We start from the raw sequence: 16,272 nt of genomic DNA, 5'->3' as shown, positions 1-16,272 counted from the left end.
CATTCTACTAGAAAAAAATCACAGAATTATAGATATAAAATAAACACCAGTGCGTTTTGTTTGAAAAAAATCACAACCAGCAGCATTTTAAGAAAAGCTTATCCTTTGACCTCCTTCTGTTGTCTGATTGCTCTGGCTAGAACTTCGATTACTATATTGAATAAGTAGGGAGAGAGTGGGCAGCCTTGTCTAGTCCCTGATTTTTTAGTGGGATTGCTTCAAGTTTCTCTCCATTTAGTTTGATGTTGGCTACTGGTTTGCTGCATATTGCTTTTCCTGTGTTTAAGTGTGGGCCTTGAATTCTTGATCTTTCCAAGACTTTTAACATGAAGGGCTGTTGCATTTTGTCAAATGCTTTCTCAGCATCTAATGAGATGATCATGTGGTTTTTAGAAATATTATAAAACCACAAAGCATTATCTTAGTTCCCTTCCTTAAAATTTCTCCCTCTTGATTCCTACTCCTGTGTGTGTGTGTGTGTGTGTGTGTGTGTGTGAGTGTGAGAGAGAGACATAGAGAGACAGAGACAGAGACAGACAGAGAGAGAGAGACAGAGAGAGACAGAGAGAGAGAGACAGAGAGAGAGAGAGAGTCTTGAGCATGAGTCCTTGCCTTACACCTTGTTTGAGGCACAGGCTGCCAGCTAGCTGCTCTCACGTGTTTCAGGGATTCTCTTGAGTGTGCCTCCTTTCTTTCCATGAAGCCTTGGAATTGGAGATGTTTGCACTATGTGCTTGGCTTTAAGTCTTTACCTGGAGATCCAATCTTGGGTCACATGCCTGAGCAGTGAATGCATTATCATTGAGTTATCACCCCACACCCATCTGCTTTTGTTCAAAGCATAGTTTCTGACCAGCTTCTAACATAAACGTGATTTTATAATAAAAAATTCTATAGAGGTTCTCTTCTATCTTCAGTGACAGAAAAATTGTTGTGATGTCACTGATCTCCTTACGTGGGTGTTTTACAACTCTTTGTTGTTTCTGTATACCTCTCTTTCTTCAGGGCTTTGCTGAATCATATGAAGAGTTTCCAGAGGAGAGATTCTGACCAGTAGACTTCAAACCTCCTATAAACACATGCTTCCTGGGCCAGCATTGCCATTCTAGCTGGCAGATCTCTGCACGTGAATACTGTGACAGGACACCAGGTGGCGTGCTAGAGCATTCCTCGGGTTTCTACAGCAGAACAAGAGTGATACCCAGCTCCCACAAATAGAATATTTCAGGAAGCCAAATAGCTACACTCCTGATTCTCCGCACACATAGAGCACAGGATTTGTGAAAACTGCTTCATTTTCTCCCTGCGTCACTACACATATGCATCTGCTGGCTTCCTGGACTGGTGCTGTCATCTTCAGTTTTCTTTTGCCCTGTTAACTACATCTAATCCTAACCCTCCATCATGCCAGGTCATGTCTCAATGAGGCTCTCCAAATCTTCTCCACTGGTCCTCTTTTCTCCTTTTTTTTAAAAAGAAGTTATTGTGTTTAGGATTTTTCATAGGTGTTGAAATCAAAACTCAAAGACGCAAAATAATCAAAAGAATAGATACCCATCTGAGAAGGGTATAGACAAAATTGACATTGGTGAGTAAATGGATAGAATCTTTGAGAAATATGCTTTCAGGATATTAGGGCCTATGTTTTAAGACACACACATAGCTGCAAATTCAATGGGGGTAATCTCTAGCTCTGACTTTCAATCCTAAAAATGTGAATTCTAAATTTTTGTTGCTTTCGTTCTCTTTTCTATTCTCCCAAAACTATTGGAAAAAAATCATATGTTTCTCACAAAAACTAGTTCATCTTTTCTGAAACCTGCAGGTAGATTTATTTTTTATTTATTTCCTTCTTTCCTTTTATTTTATTTTTTTAAAATCACAGAAAGTTACAAAGACTGCCTCTGTTCCCACTCCCCTGCCCCATTTCCCACTGGAAAACGGGCTTTGTCTAATGGGCTGTCTCGCTCGCTTGTTCTCTCAGATTCTCCACACCTGCATGAAGATGCTTTCCCTGACTCTCCCTTTACCACTCCCTGTTCATGGTGATTCTCTTCCCTCTGCTTCTCAAAGGTTTGCCCATCATCCTCGCCTTAGAAACATTGTCAAACACCCATAGCTGTGAATGGCAATTCCTCTTACTGGAGCGTGGGCATTGCTAATTAGACATGCATTTTCTGCTCTTCTCTGTTCTTATCACTTTAATATTAACAGAGTATGCGTATATGCTTTGACACATATATATTTATAATATTTCTAAAAATAAAATAAGTAGGCCAGTGCCCTTGTTGCTACCTAGTAGTTTACAAAGAACTGGCAAGACAAATTTAAGATATGTTTTCTGTCTTTGGAATATGTAAAATCTTACAATTGGGAAAAAATAAGGTACGATGACTTCTAATAATTGAAGTAAGTAGAGAGCCCTGCACAGCAAACCCACAGACGATGGTGATTTTTGGACCAGCTTCGTCTCTCCCAGAATGGTACAATTTTCTGAAAGTCTTTCCAAACTCTGTAGGTGGCATATTTCTAGCACTGGTTTTCTGGAGCTGTCCAGCCAGTTATCTGCAGTTGGAGGAATTCATGAAGGGAAAAGGAAGATGTGTTGAATATTGACTGAGGCACCATCCGGCTGAAGATGAAGTGCAGGATGTGTGTGTGTGTGTGTGTGTGTGTGTGTGTGTGTGTGTGTGTGTGTGTACAGGTGCGTATTCTCTGTGAGCATCACTAGGCATCACTAGGAAGGATTCTGCTGTGCTCTTTACTGAGAGAAGGACCAGTGTTACAAGGGAAAATAGCAGAGCCTCTGGAGACTGAAAACAACCAACGCTAAGCTTGTTTTCTTCTCACTAAAATAGTAACTCATTGGTGGCATCTGCATCAGCCCGCGTGACTTAATATACCATGATTGGAGCCGGCTGTACCTTCAAAAGTTCTACTTCACTTCTTCCAATGGGTTAGCCTCTGGGAGATCCGATTATGTTACTATTCTCTTCTCTATGAGTTTTTGCTAAAATCCAATTTTCAATTTTCCTAATTTACCTCAGTTGTGATGATGGATCTGTAAATAGTGGGTGTATTCTACTCTGAAGAAGTTTAGCAAAGAGAAGCTTAAAAATATTTAAAGTCAAGATATGTAAGAAACTCCAAACACACACACACACACACACACACACACACACACACACAGAGGCACGCACACCCTAATGATGATCTTAAAACAGCAGTCTCAATTACCGTAAGTGCTTTCTTGTCAGACCAGCTGCTTGGAGTGGATTTGATTACCTACATGCATTCTGTGTGGCTGGAAACTTACCGCTGACGCTCAGCAGGGGAAGGTGTGTGTAGGGAGGGAATTGGCTCACACTGTGATTTATAATAGAGGGAACCATTTTTTTTTCAGAGAAATTTTATCTGAGAGTTAAGAACTCCTTTGAGATTTTCACCATCACCTCAGCATGGTGCTATTATTTTGTTATTGAGACACTTAAACTTTTTTTTTTTCTTACCTCTTAAAGGGGAATCAATAGTTTCAAAGTACTGCCCAGAGCAGCATCCCTGCATATAATCCCATCCTGTTTGGCGCTACACAGATTGCCAGTAGAGGCTTAGCAGACTTACTTGAAACTTGTATGCACCCGCTCAATTAGTTTTAGCAGCAACAACAAAAACATTAAAATATAGTCAGTGATAGGCTTTCACATAACTTAAGAGATTAAAAAAGAAAACCTGTGTATGCCCAGACTTTCCTGTTACCCATGCTGTGCTATTATAGAAATAGTGGATGCTTGCCAAGCTGATACTTCTCCCCTCTAAAAACTAGTGTTTCTCCATAGAAAACAAAGATGAGTTGGGACAAAGATTCACGCCAGTGTCCTAGCTCCTTGGTCCAAGTATTCCTAAGGTCTGATGTCATATGGTAATTTAGATTCGTGAACTTTCCCACAATGACAACTTTATACTTTAATAACATAAGGTCAAATGGTTATTGGCTATTTAAAGTCAATGGTGCCTGGATAATTCACAAAAATATAAACATCTACAGATTATGAAAGTCCATAGTTGAAAGGTATTAAGAAAGACGGAATGTTATTTTATGTGGCGGTTCACTTTTACTCACTACCTACAGTCCTATAATTATTCAATACATACAGCACTTGCAATGTCTACAGGTGTTTAGGAATATTCATTGTCAGAGTGCACATCATATCTCTACAGCAAAGCCATAACTCCTGCTGAACACCTTCAGTCAGCAGGACCTGAAACTGAACGCTGGTCTTTCTTCTTCCACCCTGGTTCTCTGCCCTGCCCACCCTGGTTTTCTGCCCCTCCAACCCTGGTTCTCTGCCCCTCCCACCCTGGATCTCTGCCCCTCCCACCCTCATTCTAATTCTAACTGTTACATTCATGATACCAGCTGTATCTGCTTGTAAAAGACAGTCCAGGCGATCTTGTTAAATGGTGACATAGAAGGAAGGGGCAGAGTTCTTGGAAACTCACCTGAATATCCAGTCCCCTGTAGCCAATTATATGCAATTCTGCCCTAATTGCATGGGGCCATGGGGTACTGGTTTGATTACACAGCCTAAAGAGAACTTGAGGAAGAGGATTCTACTTAGGCAGTTACAAGGAAATCACGTTCGATGCTGGATGAACACTTTCCAGTGTGGCTGCTTTTGGGTTACTCATGCTATTAACAAAAAACCTTCATCACGGAAGCTATAAGCAAGCCCAATATACTAATGTGTGCCACAGGAGGAACTCTTGTGCAACAGAACTTTAGTTGCCACTGGGACTTTTTAAGGAGGAAGAGTGGACACTGTCGAGTTCTGCCCCCACTTCCAAGAGAAAATACTGTAGACAGAGGGGAATGGAAGGACAGTACTTAGAGATACTGCATTTCCTGTTTACTCTCTACATTTCAGTTCAGGATGCCAATCACATATCTTCAAAATAGTGAATGAAAAAGGAAGTCATGGTAGTGGGAGGCTAGCGGCATGATTCACATCTTTATCAGCTTTCCCCCTCACGTTTATTAGTGAATTCTCTAATCGTATGATGATTCATATCCTGTTTATAATAATTTGTAATTATTTCCAATTTGAAAGCTAATCGAACTTTTTAAAGACAGGCACATTTCAGTAGAGTTTGATTCTTCACACACAAGATGCTGTTGTCACATGCCCGACATCAATGAGGTCCATGAATGAAAGCTTTTCTCAGAGCGTTCACGTGTAGATCCCTGGCCTACCTTCTGCTGGAAATCACACTAGTGTTCTGTAATTAAAATTACATTCTGGCATTTACCTTCAGAATTGGTAAATTTAACCCTTCCCAGCTGCTGATTTCTTCGGGGTACTTACATACTCTTCATAAGCCTCAGGAGCTGGAGGTGGGGGCGCTCTGTATCCTGGGACCGCTGCTGTGCCCCGGGCTCGAGGTGTTGGGACACCTCTTGCTACTGGGGGCACTGGGAGAGCTCCGCGGGTCACAGTGGTCCCCCGAGGGGTAAGAACACCTCGTCCAGGTGGTGGTGGTGGTGGAACAGCACCCCCACGGCCCCTAGAAGAAATTGGTGAGATACAGATGTGGTGACATGTGGACAAGAAATGACTTTCTCGGCTCACTGCCTTCACACAGATCAGTCTCTACTCCTGATAGATATATAATATGTAAAGTGGCTTGAGTCATATTAAAATACATGTCTCTAAATATTGTGACTTAGTTCCAGTAAAATCCATGCAATCAATGTGTTTCATGCAATGCATTTTGATGTTTTCTAATATAGTATTTGAAAAGAAAGAAAAATGGAAACAGAAAATGAAAGTCTATCTTGTTTGCATTCCAAACTTAGAAAGACAAACCAGCGTATTGTCTGAACTGTGCCATGTTGGCTACGCACTTGTGTGTGTGTGTGTGTGTGTGTGTGTGTGTGTGTGTGTGTGCATGTGTGTGTCTTTGTGTGTGTCTCTGTGTGTGTCTCTGTGTGTGTATCTGTCTGTTTCTCTCTCTCTCTCTCTCTCTCTCTCTCTCTCTGTGTGCATGTGAGTGTGCGTGTGTGTGTGTGTGTGTAGATTGATTGCTTCCATGCTTGGGTTTATTGACAGTGATCTTCAGTGTGGTAAGATTTCCAGGAAAACATCTTAATACAATGTGACATTCTGACCAGAATGATGACATTGTGTAGTTACACTAGGTCAAGCTTCACAGTCCTGATTTATCAGCATGCTGCATGCCTCCACTGGGTGAGCCTGAGCCGTCACTGACATATTTTTACATGATAACTCGAGGGTTGTGGAATTAGTGCTCAACAATGAGAAGGCTGATTGAATGTTCCGTACCGCAGACTTAACACAAAAGCGATCTGAACAAAAGCATGAGATCAAAGGATGCATCCATTTCTATAACATTCTAAAACCTTTAGAAAGGCTGTTTGGCTGTAGTCTTTGGGCAAATACATGGTTATTTCACTGCGTATTATGCCTGAAAGTTGGCCTCTAGAAAGCACTGCTATCAGCAGGGCCACTAAAGCTTTCAGGAACATGATGACCTTTGGCATACTGACAATCACGGTGTTTGCCCGTGCCTTTGCATGGAGGTGCGGGTTACACTTCTGGCTCTGAATGGCCATCAAACTGCCTCTTTCTTCTTGGAAGAAAATGAGCTTTAGGAATGAAGAATAGGAGGGTTGGCAGAGCTTTTTAAAATTCTTAGCTTACCAAGCCAAGAGTAGATAATTTCATGTGAACTAAATATACAAAACAGTAGCCTAGATCCGAGGACATAAAGGATCCAAAGCTATGGTACCTGCTTCGAACACAATGACTGGGAAGACAAGATTATGTTATCATAATAACATAAAGACCTCTGTTAAGTGCCATTCACCTTCCCTGAGTTGGGAGTCATCGTTTGCATTTGAGGTACCCGAACATGCAGTATCCAGCTCACTGGGATGTTCTGGGAGGTTGTAGAATCTGTAGGATGGGGGGCGGGTCTTACTGGAGCAATTAGCTCTCTGTAGACAGCCCTTGAGGTTTAGAGCCCAACCCCCATCCCGTCCACTGCTGAGAGAGCTGGAGCTAAGCCATTCCAGTCACAAGTTCACATTGCTATGAGTCACCAGCCACTGCACCTTCCCAAGCACTGTGGACTACATTCCCTTCAAATTTTGAACCAACATAAGCCTTTCTTTCCTCCGTGAAGTTGTTTCATGTCAAATATTTGTTCGTAACAATGAGAGTTAACTCCAGAAGCCTGTATCTCACAAGGAGCATACTCCCAGATCTGACAGAGGCAGTAATAATTACTCCTGAGCTTTGTATTTTAATACCTTCAAACATCCACATGTCGATAATAAATTACACATGCTGGCTATGTCTGTAAATAACGGTGGGTAACCATTTTAATTACCTAGACCTAAAAGCATAATTGTTCCTCATGGATGCTATCTAGATTTCTGAACCTATATATGTCTTTGCTCTGCAGTTGCGTCATGCTCATATTGATTCTAATTTTTTGTGGCATTTCTTTCCCAACCGACTTTCAATCCCGGCGGTAGCAAACCCCACACAGAGCCTGCCTCATTCTCACTTGTACGCTCAGTCCTTTCCTGGCAATATTAACACCACTGCCTTCTCCCATGCAATTTCCAACATCCGTCATCTATTTTAGGACACCGTCTAGGGCTAAATTCCCAGTGCAGGATTCTTTTAGTTTCTGACTTCTTCAAAGAACATTTTCTGCATTGAATCTTCACTCCCTGTTCATTTCTGAACCAAATGTCATCATCTCTTTAGCTCCCGTTTCAGCACTGGGAAACCACTCTTGGCTACAGCCCACCGAGCTCTCAGCCTACCAATTTTCCCTTCGAGCTCCCATGACCCTGTGCCTCCTGAGGTATATTTAAGACTTCTGTGAACTATTATCTGGAAAATGTTTCTTTGGACTTTTATTCTTTTCTCTACTGCGTCTCTCTGTATTTCAGGTGACGCTCATTTACAGCTTTGGGTAATGGCTTCGTCTCAATTGTCTCCCCAGCCAAGCTTTAGTCTCTTTCTCCACTTCTCTGAACCCAATCGATCCCTCTATTTCTTATCATCACAGCAGTGTGTGAGATCCTTTCTGTAAATGAGATACTTGCCTTTAATACTCTATTAGTTCTGCATGTTAGTTCTTCTGTTAACCAAGATTCAATGTATATTTATTATTAACACGTGGAACATATAGTATAAACATCTTGAACAGAACAAGTGATATTTGTTAAGCCAAAAAAAAAAAAAAAAAAAGGAGTTTACATCAAGTTGTTAGCTACATTGTTGAAATACAAATATGCAGATTTTATTAAAAATTCCCAGTCTTTCTGGCTTGTGCTGTGAGACTGTTTAGTTCTATTTGGATTCAGGACAGAGCAGAACGGCAAAGGCCTGCCACCATCATTTGTTGTTAATACACTCAGAGTGAGAACTCGTGTACCTTGAAGGAGCTGTGGGAGTTATTCTGATCCCTCTGCCTCTAATACCTCGGCCCCGGCCAGACTCTTCTGAGCCATTCAAGTAAGACAACTCCCGGAGTTGCTCTTGACGAATTTCGTCATTGTAGTCCTAGAAGATAAAAAGCACAACAAGACGAGTGACTGTCAGAAACTCAGTTCTTAGAGCTGAAACACAATCACGCCACAAACAAGGAGAAAAATGACGAGGATTCCACTCAGTGATAGAACACTTGTCTAACACGTGAGAGACCCCGATATCTGTCATGGGCATCTCAAAATGGAAGAAAACAAATCAATAAAAACAGAGCTGAGTGTGGTTCCATGCCTTCCCTCATGGCTTTGACTCAAGTACTCAGGAGCCTGAGGTGGAAAATGATGCTTCCAGGGAATCCAGGGACTGCCTGAGAACATCCGGAATTCTAGGTCAATCTGGGCCACAGTGGAGCAAGACAAACAGCACAGCTTTGTCTTAATGCATGACCCCCCTGAAGGATGCTAAAGAATGTGTAAATCTCTTCAAGCCTCTTGGTATAAGGGAAATGAAGCTGTTTCTTTCATCAAGAAAGTGCTCTTCACGACACCGGGTTCAATTCTCTTAAATAGCACTTTATCTTTATCTGAAGAGGAAAGGCAGTCCTGTAGCATAAATACCTCAGCTACAGCACCAATATTAGGGAAAAATACTGCACTGGGTGAATATGTGTAGGTCATGAGTGCCTGCTACTCAAATAGCTCCAGATTCCCAACCTAAACGGGAACAGCTAAGATGCAGGACAGGCGAGGGTGCCTTGGATTTGTTAAAATGATGCGCTGCCCCACGCTCTTCTTCAGAAGCTGGCCTGCACTGCTGGTAAAACGGGGAACTTCCCTATGTGCCTTATCTGTGGAAAGTGACAGTTATAGTGTAAGGCAAGTTTCATAGTCACAATCAGGGACTCTGGTGAAGCACTTGTCTTTATCTTTACTTCTATAATTACTTCCACATTTAATATGTACACACACACAAACACACCAATACAGATACACAAATCTACACACAGAGATATCCTCCCGACCCCTCGACCTCCCTCCTCTCTTTCTCTCTCTCTCTCTCTCTCTCTCTCTCTCTCTCTCTCTCTCTCTCTCTCACTCACACACACACACACACTTCACTCTTTCTCTCTCTCACACACACACACATACACACACTCAAACAAGGAGTCTTAAACCTCAAATTTTTGGTAGCGGTTGAGCCAACAGAGATGACTTATGGAGCCCAGTCTTGAAATAAAGGTCCAGGGTATCATCAGACAGTGGCCATTTAGCTCAGTGCAACATGCCTGTATGTATCGATTAAGGTGCAATGAAGAAAGACTGTCAGCCACACATCTCTGCTGGGCAATTCTTGATGCATAGCTTTACCTCATGCTCCAAAAACTGTCCTGATTACAACGGAAAGGGCTAATGACACAGAAATGTTTATTTTCTTATTTTCAACATGTTGCTTTAATGTGTATCCTCTTCAGCACCTGATTATAGAGACGGTGCGTTTACCACAGCCGACAGATGAGGTATAAAGGGTAAACTACAGCTTCTAACAAGTATGTTATTTAGTCTCTACCTCCCAATCTCCATGTTCAAGTGCCAACTAAACTAGAGAAAGAAATAGAAACATGTCTATTACTTTACTAGAGTGGTGAATGTGGACCAATGCTCCTGCTACTGGATCCAAACAGCTGCTCCTTACAATGGAACGTGAATCTCACAATCTTCCCATGGACTATTTCTGATTACAATAGTGTACCTGCTGCTTTCTTTGTCTTTGTAGTAAATCTGTATTTATCCAAAGTTCTCATGAATTAAGGAAAGATAGACTGGGGTTGTTACATAGCAGAAATATGATAAGTCAGCCCCAGTTTGTTCAGTTCTCAACTTCCAGAATCCATGCCTTTGAAAGTTCTAGTAACTTTGAACTGGCATTGGTTGGGTGAAACTTTTCAGCTAATTACAAATGTAACTAAAGTGAGTGGAAAGTGCTTACATACTGGAAATTGAGCCCTTTGCCATTGGAAACTCTTATGTTACAAGGAAGAAAAGTCTAGCTCAGTTTTCTGGAAAGTAGGAGAATACGTGGAGAGATTCTAGTCAGTCTGTCCCTCCTGCAATACTTTCTGAGGTATCTAGAGGCACTTCAGAGTCCTCCTTTCTTTGACAAACTGGTAGAGATCTGAAACATTAGTAGCAAAGCTCAGAAATCTATTTTTCCAGGATAAAAGACAATAAATTGGTACTTTAATGCAATTAAGAATCTTGTGTCAATTTGATCTAAAGGTGTCAACGGCACAGGTGATTTGTCAGAGCAGGATGTCCAAGTTGTGCTTCTGAGTCATGTTTAAATAGCCATTATCCACTTCTTTGCATGGCAGTTCTTGGTCTGACAGATTAACATTTCTTTCTTGGACCAGATGCATTCTCAAATAGAATTCAATAGCTCTGAATAAAATATCTAGGTATCATCATAGATTGAGCAACTGATTGAATCTCTTTGTTCAACGTATGCATTTACTAGTTCAGTGACATTGTTTTTCTGCTGCTCTGGAGAGGTCTACTAAGTCGGAAGGCACAGCCAAGTTGGCTGGATGAATATTTCACATTGAAGAATAACTCTTTATGTAAGTAGAACCACTATTGTCAGTGTACACCTGAGTTTGTTATGGCCCTATCTAGAAATGTTCCCTTTAAGAGATTAGTCACTTTCCAGGTTTATGGTGACCGAGAGAATAGAGTTATGTAATTACAAGTGTAACTGACCAAGAACTGGAGTTGCTATTGCAGTTGTGAAATACTACATCCCTGAGGTCATGTTACCAATAGTGTTTCTCAGCTCCCAATGTTAAAATAAGTCCGTTCCAGCATCTCTGGATTCCTGTGTTATAAGCACTCCATTATGCTGTTGCTGAATTGTATTAGCTTAACTTCATTACATCAGAGAACCACAGAAACTCATACTTCTCTTTCCTCAATTCCAATAAATAAGAATCCTTCTTATTTTTCACAATTATTTTGATGTTGTCACAAGAACATTTTCTCCGATCAAATCCTTTCATGTTTAATGATCTTTTGCAATCACTTCTTCAAGAACTCAAGAGGAAATATGGAATTCTGAAACCATCAAGTTCCTAAGACCAAGTTCCGTGGAGCTGAGAGCTTTGGCAGACTCATTTGTATTAAGGCTGGGAAGGCTATTCCATTCAACATGCCCTCTACTGTGACCATTAGTGTAAATGCCACCCTCCCGATTCAGAATGGTGATAGATAGGTTGAATATTAGCCTCATTACTGATAATTACAAATGCAACCCTTTGGAATTCAAGCAAAAAATTCAACTTATTTAATGCCTCACTTAGTGAGAAACTGTGAGACGGTCCTGGAGGTTGGCAAACATGAGAACTGATTGATGACAGAGAATAGAATAATTTGGTTAGTACAGAACTATGACGGTAGTGCACAGGTTGGTTTATATGTGGTGAGATATGAAAAAAAGTATAAGGACAACAGTTTAAGGTTGCATAACATAATTTCATTTTTTCCTGTAATTTCTAAAATGCTTTGCTTTTTTCAATTTTCAAAACAATAACATGTATACTCACAATGAATTTCATCTGTTCCTTCCCCCAAATAAGATAACTTTATGAAACAATTTCCATGTTTCCTGTTGCCTCTCAGATAAGGCTCTCCCACTGTGCTGGCATATGGTGTAAACAGTATAAAAAAAGCAGAGACCAGAAGGATGTTCGGATGTTCCTCGAAAGGACTAATGCACACAGTCCGTGCATTAAATGTATATGCATAATTTCCCAGTTCCATACAGTCCGTTCCATCTGCTATGGTGGCATTTTGCCAAAATACAAATTGGGAAGATTATTTAACTTACATTTAGATGGCAGGTAATGGCAGGTGTTAATAGGCAACCTGGGGGTTTAGTCAGGGCCCGTTTTACTGCCAAATCCTTTCCATTAAGACTCCACAGGCCTTGGCGCCACTCATTTGAAACTGTGGAATGAGCTGGTGAGATGCCTCACTGAATAAAGACACTTAATGCCAAGGCAGACAATCTGAGCTCTCCTGGAAATCTACATGGTGAAAGAAAAGAATCCTCTCCTGCAGGATGTCCCTCCATATAGTTGTCATGGTACCAGCACACTACACACACATGTACACACAGACACACACACATACATGCACACACACACAAACACACACACACATACATACATACATACATACATACATACACACACTAAGTAAATAAATACATAATTGTACAAAAATGAAATGTATCATGCAGTCTTTGGGGGAGGGTTTATAAAGAGGACTGAAGAAATATCAACATCTAGAAATTGTATTAATGAACAAGAACATGAAACTGAAAGTGGTGGCATAAGCCTGCTATTCTAGAACCTGGAAACTAAGAACACTCTGTCTTAACAAAGTAAATACTCTTAAATAAAAGGAAATTGTGGGCTCTGAGCCCATATCATACTTAAAACTGAGCTGGAATGGATGAAAAACTTAAACAAACAAACAAAAACAAAAAAACCCCAACACACTTTAAAAGACATTGTGTAGTAAAACAAAGAATTAGGCAGCGTCACTGAGTTAGCACAGAATGAGCTTTACTCACTAGAAACCAGAATATTAGCCAAATATTGTCAAAAAAGATTAAATTACAATTTGTTAAGAATCTGCCCAATGAATGACTTTGTGTAAAGTTCATATAAACCTCTATACTGGTATTCATCAAAGAAAATTAAATATCAGAAATTGAAATTGTCTTTGACTTTGAGCCTTAAATTGTTTTTGATGGCAACTTTTGATCCAAATGTCTTTTACTTTTGTTCCTGTTATTAAAATGTCATTATAAACTATTCAAAATACATGACCAATTGTGATAACAAGGTTGACTGAATGCATATATTATGAAGAATTGTTAGAATAGCTGATTTTCTTTCTTTGTTTTTTTTTATTTTCTTCATGGGAGGAAATACACGGACAAAGACTGGATCAGGGACTGAAGAAAAAGTCATCCAGAGACTGCCCCATCTGGGAATTTATCTCATATGCAGGCACCAAACCCAGTCATTATTGATGATGCTAAGAAGTGCTTGCTCACAGGAGCCAGATATGGGTGACTCCTGAGAGGCTCTGCTAAAGCCCTACTGATACAGATGAGGATGGTTGCAGCTAACCATTGGATTGAACAAGGGTACTCCAATGGGGGAGTTAGAGAAAAGACTGAAGGAGCAGAAGGGGTTTGCAACCCCATAGGAAGAACAACAGTATCAACCAACCAGACCCCAACCAGAGCTCTCAGGGACTAAACCACCAACCAATGAGTACACAGGAAGGGACCCATGACTCCAGCTGCATATGCAGCAGAGGATGGCATTGTCCAGCATCAATAGGAGGAAAAGCCCTTGGTCTTGTGAAGGGTCATTTCCCCAATATAAGGTAATAGCAGGGCGCTGAGGTTGGAGTGGGTGGGTAGGAATGAGAGCATCCTCATAGAAGCAGGGGGAAGGAGGGAGGGGGAATGGGAGACAGGGGGAAAAAGATAACATTTGAAATGTAAATACTTAAAATATCCAAGGAAAATAAAATTAAAAAATAAAACATTAGCTACTGACATGATTTCTGCCTCTAAAGATATGTGAAATGAATAACAAAGAAAAATATTTGTTGTAAGATTTCAAAGTTGTGCTAGTCAGCTACCACCTCTAGATAGACTTATGATACTAGAAAAATATTCATTTAACTATAGATGTCAAATTTGAGATGCTACAAATACCAAGTTTTGTTTACCAAAGTAAAGTCACTATAAGTTTGTTCATTAAATGTTCTTGGCATATTCATAAAAATTTCCAGAATTGAGGAAGAGTATTAGGCACACCGACCCTCCTCTAGCTGAGGAGACATTGGAATTTGATTAATGCAGGGAGGGAGGGGGAAAGGGAGAGGGAGAGGGAGAGGAAGAAAGAGTTTTATTCAATAGAATAACATCAGTATATTATCCACATTTTAGGGCAGGGCCATTCACAGGTATAGTTGGTTAACAAGAATAAGATTTCACTTTTTAAGCATACATTGTCTTCGAGAAAGAGAGAAACACACATGCGTGCATGCACACACACACACACACACAGAAAGAGAGAGAGAGAGAGAGAGAGAGAGAGAGAGAGAGAGAGAGAGATGAATTGGATGGGTAATGAGTTGGAGGAAAATCTCAGTGGAGAGCATGATTATGAAAAATACACATTATATGAATTTTTAAATAATAAATGAAAACATTATTTAATTTTTTGGCAAGTTGTCAAGCACATGGCATGGGAACTATATTGAATTTTCAATAATTATAGGCTTTAATTTAATCCTTTAACATATGCTAATTTTTACTGAAAGAACAAACTCTTTTCAGCAAAACCACTTTTACAATAACAATCTAATGGTCCTCAAAGCTTCTTCAATGCAAAATCATGGTGGAAAGCATCATTTGAGAAAAATGTGTAAAATTTCAGGTCCTAAACCTGGTTGATATGGTTGGCTGCTGTCAGTAATCCTACAACCTGAGGCCTCTTTGTAGGAAAGGCGAAATTCTAAACTGAATTTCCTTTAGTGTCTGTATCTTTAATGTTCTGAAGCTTACACTTCAGTTTCAAAGTTCACAGATATTTACAAAATGTCGACTAGCCAAGCACTCTGAGTCTATTTGAAGCCTGCTTCATAGGACAGAATTCATGTCTGATACTGTAAACAGGTGCAGAAACCTATGTGATGATCCCAGGGTGGTGTAAGCTCCATGAACATGGTCACGTTGGCCAAAACTGCCTTCTAAATAGTATGTTCATACCAGTGGTTGTGTATCACAGGCGGGCTTCAAGTTCCCTATCTAGTCTAGGAAGAGGGAGTATTTCTGACCTTCCATCCTCTACCTCCCTGGTGCTAAGCTTTAGCATGTGCCACCATACCCGGTTCATGATACACTGGGGACCTGAACATGCCAGGCAAGACTTTATCAACATAGCCACATACCACTCCTTTTAATATTTGTTACTGATATTTCGATAGTTGATGTTGTGTCTCTGAATGGAAAGAACCAGCCCTCTCAAAATGACTCATTGTCACTCTAAATCATTTTTAAAGTAGTTAGCTTGCAGAAATTTAGGAAATGTTCAATATGTTCCAGCATATATTTAACCCTATTTTGAAAATGGATATATCTTTTTTTTCATAAAACAATATATTAAATGGTCTCCCAGCTTCTGCCTAAACACCACAAAGGAGTTTACACCCATGGCAATTATTAATGCAAGCAGTGATTTGATTATTTCCAATCAGTTTGAAAAATCCTTGCAGGCTAAATGAAAGATCCCATGATTTCAAGAGAGTGAGAAGAAAGGACACCTACTTGACAAGCTTTATAAAAGCATATCTGATACAGGGCTGCTTTCTTCAAGACCCAAAAACTCTTAAATGTCAATGAGGAAAAATAAATCAGCAGTTAGGAAATATGTAGAAGGTTGGATACAGTGTTCCGACAATGAGGGTGTAGGGGTGGGAAACGAACCTCGGAAAAGATGGTTGACGATGTACACTGTCAGAGAGTTGCAAAATAAAGCAGTCATGTGCCTGTAAAATTCAGAGAATCTATATTATAATAGCAGACCACGGTACAACAGAAAACGTCTGTTCCTGGTGGTGGTTTGAAACAGCACGGCCCCTTTGCGTTTTCATAGTTTGAAGGC

At 40.4% G+C, this 16,272-nt stretch overlaps 1 protein-coding gene across 2 annotated transcripts in view; it reads right to left on the bottom strand.

Annotated features, from left to right (window-relative positions):
- The window catches only part of Khdrbs2 (KH RNA binding domain containing, signal transduction associated 2), a 449,495-nt gene that overhangs the window by 179,407 nt on the left and 253,816 nt on the right, over window positions 1–16,272 (bottom strand). For both annotated transcript variants that reach the window (XM_032900880.1, XM_032900881.1), the window contains exons 5-6: window positions 8,473–8,600; window positions 5,364–5,562 (exon numbers count right to left, since the gene is read on the bottom strand). In XM_032900880.1, the coding sequence (XP_032756771.1) occupies window positions 5,364–5,562; window positions 8,473–8,600 (327 nt within the window). The remainder of the gene's footprint in view (window positions 1–5,363; window positions 5,563–8,472; window positions 8,601–16,272) is intronic.

The sequence above is a fragment of the Rattus rattus genome, chromosome 4, assembly GCF_011064425.1.
Source record: "Rattus rattus isolate New Zealand chromosome 4, Rrattus_CSIRO_v1, whole genome shotgun sequence".
Lineage (NCBI taxonomy): Eukaryota > Metazoa > Chordata > Mammalia > Rodentia > Muridae > Rattus > Rattus rattus.
The sequence above is the reverse complement of the archived record's forward strand: the minus strand, read 5'-3'. Positions and strand labels throughout refer to the sequence as shown.